The following is an 8,370-nucleotide window of genomic DNA, read 5'->3' on the forward strand; positions in this document are numbered from 1 at the left end:
AAAATGAAATTTTAAATCATTTCTGTATGTCAAGTCACTACCTAACCATCTTTCACGTTTATTTATTTAGCCTTACAAGACCTATGGTTGAGAGAAAGCAAATTAATTCTAAAATCCCACCTATTCATCTAAGTGTGATTTTAAGAATAATTGTTTGGAAATAAGCGTTACAAATATCCATGAGACTTATAACCAAACAAGATTGTGGTACAAGAGATGGCTTCATTTTTCAGAAGACAGTATACTACATTTCTTCATATAAATTACCATGGATCTCATGGGAATCAGTTCCCAAACATGCCCTAAGATGTGAGAATTGGTTGATTCTTCAAACATCTAAAGCTACCAAAATAACAAGTTAACACCAGCATGTAATGTTCTTCTCACAGACTAGGTTTTCCTGTTTTTTCAGCTTAAGAATGATGGCTCTAATTAGTATGGTTCACACTTTTAAAAAATCACTTTAGAGAACATAACGGAAAAGTTGGTAATATCATCAGATAAGGCATACCTCAACGTGTCAGTAGTCAGAGAAATATGAAACTTTATTTTATAACTTGGTCAAAAGCCTTTCCGCTTTAATGGCTCAATAGTTCATTCATACCTGTTGACTGTGCATCACCACCAATTTCCACTTTGAGAATTTGCAAAGCAGCACCACAATTTGGCTTTAGAAAAAAGACAGAAAAAGTGACTAGAACACATATTTTCTACTACACAAACAATATAGTTTATCTGCTTTATTTTTGTCAGATTTTTCAAAATATAACAAGCCATACATATTTCAGACTCCCAACTACAGCAAAAAACAGGCATTTATTATCATGTCACCCCCACTGACTCAGCTTTGCCCTGGCTTTTTTTCTTTTTAATTGCTATTTTTTTCTCTTGTCTATTGGACTTCCCCAAAATTGGGATTTCTGAAAAATCCTGGATCCCAATACTGTGCTGGTATTTAGAGCCAGCATTTTTTTCAGAAATTATTCAGGTCCAACAGACCCAAATCAAAAAATGCCAGCTAAAAATATTGCACACCCCTAGTTCTATTACATTCTACTAAAATATATACCACCCCTAGGATACAATTTGTTTTTATTGTATCCACTATTCACTGTTATATTGAATGTATTTATAAATGGTTTATATAGTATACGCTGCCAAAGTAAATTAAATATTACTAGGGCTCTATCCATTACTGCCCAAAACACTGTCATTTTTTCAATTAGTTAAAAATATGTATAGGAAACAGTTAAGGCATGAAATTTGATCAAAGTTGGTTATGAAAACCACAGTGGCATGAGACTTTTTGTTGTCAAAATACAGACATTTTTAACTAAGTTTTGCTCCTGTTACCTTTCCTAATGGTTAGGGATCAACCTATGGTTAAAATGAAATAATTATATAGCTACATCTTTGGGGCTTTTTTCTGAAAAGTTCTAAAGACGCACTAGCGTCTTGAACACAAAGGTTCAATCGACCTTGAACGGCTCGACCTTGGCTTTCTTTCAGGAGCATTGTTTTCAGCAATATCAACATGGTGGTAACCAGAATGTCAGCAACAATAGTATTTCAGCAATCCTTTTGTATAGAAAAGGAACGCTAAGCTGATGGCACATACAAACTGCTCTTGACCTGGGGCAAGGCAGGCAGTGTTCAAGGTGCAACACTTGTTTTTCTTTAAGCTGAAAGGAACATGACTGCAACACCGAGCTGAAAGGAACTTGACTACAGGAACATGGCAACCTGCTTATTTGCCTCAAGCCAAAAAAGGTTACTTTATCAGTGATCAGCATGACACAATTGCTACCTTGGGGAAAGTATGATATTCTACAAACTTAAATTTTAAACCCTGATGTATTGCACGGGAACTTCCTCTGCAAAGTCACTGCTTTACAGCTCACTGAACTCCTACACAGAGATGATGACAGGCTGACACAATGAATACAATGTATTACACCTTCCAGGTGATTTTCATAATTATTTAAAGAAGCACGTTTCACTTCAAGTCATCATGGATGTGATTAGACTTAGTAACTATGAGAAGTTATTATCATCTTGTCAGATCTTGGAAGCTAAGCAGGGCAAACCAATCCCTGAATGTATCCTGCCTTTGAAAACTCTATCAAGTTGCCCTATATTGGCAACAACTTGAGGGCAAGAAAAAAAAAGACTAAGGAAATGCAAAAAGAATGCCCAATTAAAACTGTTCCTAGTCTGAGTAACTCTCAAACAGGAAACACCTGACAATGGTTTCAGAAGCCTTCAGAAGCTTTGGGCCTCAAAAGGAAGGGAACACCACACTGGCAGCCCAACTGCCACTATACACAGTATGTACCTTGCTGTTTGAACATGGGCTATAGATAGTGCAAACCAAAAATATGCACTCAATTGACTTAAAGTTAGGATTGATCTTGAGATGATGATGTTGAAAGTCTTAATTTAAAATCAGATCTACAAACTGTGCTCAAAGTAATTCAAAGATGAGGAGTGGGGAGAACATACCAGTACCATGGGCCACTATAAGACTGACAACAGTAAAAACACAGACCAACATATTTCCTTTATCAACAAAGAAAAATCTCACATTGCACAACATGGGTAGCTGGGTTAGTCTGACGGTAGCAGCAGAAAACAGCAAGAGTCCAGCAGCACCTTAAAGACTAACAAAAGTTGTGGGAAGGTATAAGCTTTTGAGAGTCACTGCTCCCTGAAGTGCCACATATTTTGTCTTTAAAGTGCTACTTTTCTATTCTATGGCACATGTGCTTTAGGACGCTTAGGGCTGATCCTGCGTTGAGCAGGGGGTTGGACTAGATGGCCTGTATTACCCCTTCCAACTCTATGATTCTATGATTCTATACTTGGGGCCATTTCGCACGGCTTCAAAGTAGCACAATGGTTGCTATTTGGAAACGCTACTAATTTGCCATAACCCACGACGTCGTAGACAATCTGCAACAATCCTGAAACCAATCAGCAAAAAGCGCTTCGTTGTGGCGCTTTCAGGGGAATCCAGAAAAGTGGATTCACCCTCCGGATAGCGATACACTCCTGCAACCAATCTGCAACAGTAGCGCTAAAGACCTGTGCGTTACCATTGTTGCTGGTTCTTCAAAGTCCCTCCCCCTGGCTCTCTCCTCCAAACTTCCGGCGAAGCGATCGCCATTTTTTTTTCTCCGAGCGAGCGGGGATAAACGCACCGGCGAGCCTCTTTCTGTTTAGAGGCTTCCCTGGCTTCAGTCCTTCACCTTTAGTCACTAAGCACAAACCACTGAAAAGCCCGTTTGCTGAAATAAAGTCCCTTTATTTTTTACAAATAAATTCAGCCGAAAATCGGGCCCGTGAGAGGGGGGGGATTTTTTATCACTCGAGGCAGCGTGCAAACGATCATACAATCAAGCGACAGCTCACATTAGGCAGCTGGATGGGTCTCTCCATAGCAACGAATCTACCTAGATTCGTTGCTATGGGTCGTTTTTTTTTTTTTTAAACCTTTCTTAAAGGGAAAGGGGCTGTTTGGGAGCATGCTAACGGCTGCCCATTGGCTGCTTGACGGCCAGGGGCGGGACGAGCTTGGCAATAGCGCTTCCTTTCTAGCGATTTCTGCCGAGACCGGAAGCCTGTGGGAAACGCTAAAAAACGCAACTGATTCCACTACAAAGGCAGGTATGCATAACGACGAATTCCACTATTTTAAATGGCGATTTTTCATTCCGCAAACAATTTGCAACAAAGATCCCTGTGCGAAAAGGCCCTTGATATTCTAGGTTAGAAAGTACATTCTGTGAGGCAAGGGAAGCATCAGAAAATACTAGACTTTTCCAGAAGAAGCCCATTACCTGGTTCCCACTTAGAGCTGTTGCCATGGAGGACTGAATGAATACGAGTACAGATAGTAACTGCTTGAGATAACTACCGGGTACAAATTTCGGGACAGTTGTGCATTTGAATTGGTAGTCACCTCCCCTAAGATCTAACCATTATCGGTTGCAAACTAATTCAGAAAACAAACTCACTGCTGGAGACCTGAAGACATAAAAGTTAAGCAGGTACCACTACTTTCCATCATAAAGATGCATTTTAAGGTCCTCAGAAAATAACAGAAAACACTTTACTCTTTAATATATTACTAAAGACAGTATATTTATTCCTATTAAAATGCACATATCTTTGAAGATACATTGTCCATTGCCTCAGGATACATAGGAATTATTGTCTATTGCTGCTCAGACTATATTTATGAACAATTTCTTACTATCAGCATGGTATAGCGGTTAAGATTGTTGGGCTAAGATCAGGGAGGCCCAGATTCAAATACCCATTCTGTCATATAAGGTTGCTGGGGGAGCTGGGGCCAGTCACACACCCACAGCAAAACTGACTTAATTGTTATAAGGATAAAATGTTTTCATATTGATGGACTTTGCTCCATAGTTTTAGGGTTTACAATGCAAACATTACTATTTTACTACTGATGTATATTTGGACTGGCGTTCACCGCCCCAAGACTGCTAGTCCAAGAGGGGGATGTATACAAGTTGACATAATATAAAAGAAATAAAAGAACAACTTTAGCCATTTGGGGAGCCCATGGAGTTAAAAGGCAGAGTATAAATGTGGTAACTAACTAAGCAGCGGTATGCCAGTGGCATCTGTTATGGCTCTCTTCTTACTATTTCCCCTGTTAGTTCGATGCCATTATGGGGAAGAGGGGGAGTAGTTATACCACCATTTCTTCTTTTTATTTTATTTTACTAGTCCTACTAGTTGCAACCCAGGGATGCAACGGGCACTAGTGGGGGGAGCCCATGACATTCATGACGTTGGCGGCATGGGTGATATTTGCAGCAGGCGGCTAAGCTGTCACGCAAGCTGGCAGGCGGCCGGTCGGAGCAATGGGCTGGACAGGGCAGCACGGTCTGCTTTCCTTGCACATTATGTGAAGTACTCATTGTTGTGAGCCAAGCCACCTTAAACCAGTCCTCAAAATGTCCACCAGTTGTTGTAGACATATCACTGCTTTTTTTTTTTTTAAGAGCAATATGAAGCTTTCCAGCACTTCCTCACACTGTCTAAATTCTTCCTGGTTCTCCAAAAGAACGAAGCAACCCTTTTCTAATCAGAATCTGGGCTGGGGGTGTTCTTAGAGACCTCTTTCAGTGTTCCTTCTGCTTAAATGAGGGGGATATGAACAAATTAAAGTGTTAACCAATGTAATATAAGTAGTTTCTTTAAACTTTAGTCTAGCATTCTATGCTACATTAGAGCTTTCAGTCAACATTCTTAAGCTGCAATGAAAACTGTGTCACAATTTCACGGAGCAAAGCTTCACAGCTCTGATTAAGATATAATTTGGGAAATGCTTAGGGGAAAAATAACTTTGCAAAATATATCATTTGCTTATAGTTGAGCAGCTTGTAAATTTTTAGAAAGTCATTCAAACAACCTCTCAGTTGTCTGAGGAAGTGTGCATGCACACAAAAGCTCACACCTTGATTAAAACTTTGTTAAGAATCATTATGTAATAGACAATTATAGGAAGTTTCTTTCAAGTAGGATTTGCTTGAACTGCAACACTCATTTACCTTAAAAAGATAATCTAAAATCTCTGAGCGATAAGGTTCTTCATAATCCACCAGAAGCCGAGATGTAGCCTGGGGATAAAAAACAAAGTTTAGGAATTACCATGTTACTATAACAGGAGGCAGAATCACTGTTTATAAAGCTTATAGGAAGAAACAAGAGGGACTTGCAAAAAGACATTGCCAATTGGTTCACCTTTCCCAAGGATGCTATAACAATGGGACTGCATCTACCTCTCATCCTCAAAGGTTAAAGCAGGGGTCCACAGTGTAGTGCCCACCAGCACCTTTCCTGGTTCCCACTAAGTGTTTTAGAAAAGGGGGGGGTTGCAAGCCAGGGTTCTGATTGGTCACTGGAAATCTGGCTGGATATACAGCTTTTTAAAAATTGTTGCTTTGGCAGCAGCTGCCACCACAGCACAATGATCTCCACTGTGCCAGCCATTGTATGGCTGTTCCCACCACACTATGTCAGAAGGTGCCCACAGGATCAAAAAAGTTGGGGACCCTGAGTTAAAGCAACCCCTAGTGCTCTTAACCATGATACCACACTAGCTCTCAGGGTTGTCTGGCAAACTTTTATATGACAATAACTAAAGCAAATGAAATTCTACTGCCCCCTCCCCCCCAAAAAAAAGAACAACTCCTTCCCAAAGAACCAGGGCATGCTGAAGAGACTAGTCAGGGCCTTCAGGAAATCATATTTTTATTACAGCTAAAGAAGGCATAGTACACAGTTCTGCCACCCCTTACTTGTCGGGCAAGTGAGGCTACAAATGACTGAGTTGCCCAAGGTCACCCAGCAAGCTTCATTGGTCTTTACACAACACCTTAGTCCGATGTACGTTGCTTGAATTCTCTACCAAGTAAAGAGATTGATATGAGGACGCCCAAAGCAAATGAAGCATTCTAGAAAAAATACACATACACTCTGCCACAGAAGTTACCTAGGTGATCCTGAGCTAATCATGCTACCTCAGTCTAACCTACCTCAACAGGACATTGTGAGGATAAAACAAAGGGGAGAATGATCATACCACCTTCCTTAATTCCCCATCAGAAAAAAGCAGGATATAAACAAAAATAAACACACACACGTATACAAATAGCAAACATACCTAGATGCAGTAACATAGGCATATAATACATGATCAACGCTGTTGATATCTAGGGATATGCATGTATAGATGCCAATTGAGTTTGTGTGCCTGTGCAGACAGATGAGTTCTGAATGTGTACACAGGTCTATGCACAAACACACAGACATACATGCAGACATCTAGGCATAACAAATGCAGCTCGGCTATAACTTGCACGTGTGTGTGTGTGTGTGTGTGTCTATGCACACACACACACATTACATACACATATATTCAAGTGGGTAGCAATGTTGGCCTGAAGCAGCAGAATAAATTTTGAGTCTGGTAGCCCCTCAAAGACCAACCAAATTTTATTCAAGGTATGAGCTTTTGTGCGCACGCACGCACACTTCCTCAGACACCATGTCATGGAAACTTGTGGCTCATAATAACAATAAAGCTCACACCTTGAATAAAACTTCGTTGGTCTCAGAGGTGCTCCTGGACTCAAAAGAGACGCAGACACCTGTGCTTAGCGACGCCTCTCCAAGGGCACCTGCAACAATAGCCGAAATGACAACTCAAAGAAGCGGCGCGAGATGGAGAACCGTGGCGACAGGGGAGCTACAAGATCGCCAAGAGCTGGACTCGACTGACCGGCTAACATCACGATCCCATCCGAAATGGGAGAACGGCAACCCGGGCGCTCCCCTCCCAGCCTGCCCGCCGCCGCCGCCGCCGCCGCCGCCGTCCCTCGCTCGCTCACCCCTCCGCCGCTGACGGCTCCGATGCCGTCGAACTCCCGGGCCAGCCCTTTGGCGTCCGTCAGCCAGTAACTGCCGCTCGGCTTCCCGGCGGCGGCGCTCCATGGAGACAGCGCGAGCGCCAAGCAGGGCGGCAGCAGCAGCAGCGGCAGCATCCCGAAAGGCGGCGCGACAAGGGCGAGGGCGGCCGCGCTTCCTCAGGGCGAGAACAACACGACGGCGGCGGCGGCGGCGGCGGCTTCGACTGTCATCCCAATTCTTCCGCCCAGCTTAAAGCGCCGCGGCGACACCTTCAACCGTCCTCGCGCGATCACGTGACTCGCCATCAGCTGACGAGGATCTGGGCGGGCCGCGGCGGGAGGAACACGCGTGTGCGTGTTCGGATGGGGAGACGGAGGGAGGGAGGGAGCCACTCACTCGCGGGGAGCGGAATGGACCGTTGCCCCGCGGTGACGTGACAGGCGTCACGTGACGGGGACTGCCGGCTTCGCTTCTCCGTTCGCGGCCGCGACGGGCGAAGCGGAGGCGGGGTAGGGATTGGGCGGGAAATGAAGTCCTAAACTGCCTTCGCGGCGGCCCCCCGCCATAGTCCCGTCCCCCCCCCCGGGGGCCAGGGCTGCTTTCTGTTGACCGAAGAGGTTGCTTGGCCCTGCGGCTGGAGCCACTGGGACTGAATTGTAGGAAAAGCGGGGAGGGGTGTAGGAATGTTTGCACGGACCAATAATAATCCGGTCTCCCGTATTCCGACGTAAATCTCGTTGCCTTAAACTAAATGAACTCTCCTGGCAACCCTTTCCTGAATGCCCTCGGGTTCTGACCTGGGTAGTTCTGGGTAGCCAGATCTCGTGTGGATGGATGGGTGGCCCAGGACTTCTGCACAGAGCCAGGCAAACCATCCCTGCCTGTCTCTTGCCTTGAAAAACCTAGGTGGTTGCCATACATTGG

At 43.8% G+C, this 8,370-nt stretch overlaps 1 protein-coding gene across 3 annotated transcripts in view; it reads right to left on the reverse strand.

Moving 5' to 3' along the window:
- GALC (galactosylceramidase) overlaps positions 1-7,818 on the reverse strand; it is a 43,823-nt gene extending 36,005 nt beyond the window's left edge. For 2 of the 3 annotated variants that reach the window (XR_013228554.1, XM_077323410.1), the window contains exons 1-3: positions 7,428-7,816; positions 5,586-5,654; positions 605-668 (exon numbers count right to left, since the gene is read on the reverse strand). Coding sequence is in view for 2 of the 3 variants with exons in the window: in XM_077323410.1 (XP_077179525.1) it covers positions 605-668; positions 5,586-5,654; positions 7,428-7,580 (286 nt within the window). In the remaining variant the exon portion in view is untranslated. Of the gene's footprint in view, positions 1-604; positions 669-5,585; positions 5,655-7,427 lie in introns of all 3 variants that reach the window. The other variant, XM_077323412.1, reaches the window with a different exon arrangement.
- Between the last annotated feature and the right edge of the window lie 552 nt (positions 7,819-8,370).

The sequence above is a fragment of the Paroedura picta genome, chromosome 2 (assembly GCF_049243985.1).
Source record: "Paroedura picta isolate Pp20150507F chromosome 2, Ppicta_v3.0, whole genome shotgun sequence".
Lineage (NCBI taxonomy): Eukaryota > Metazoa > Chordata > Lepidosauria > Squamata > Gekkonidae > Paroedura > Paroedura picta.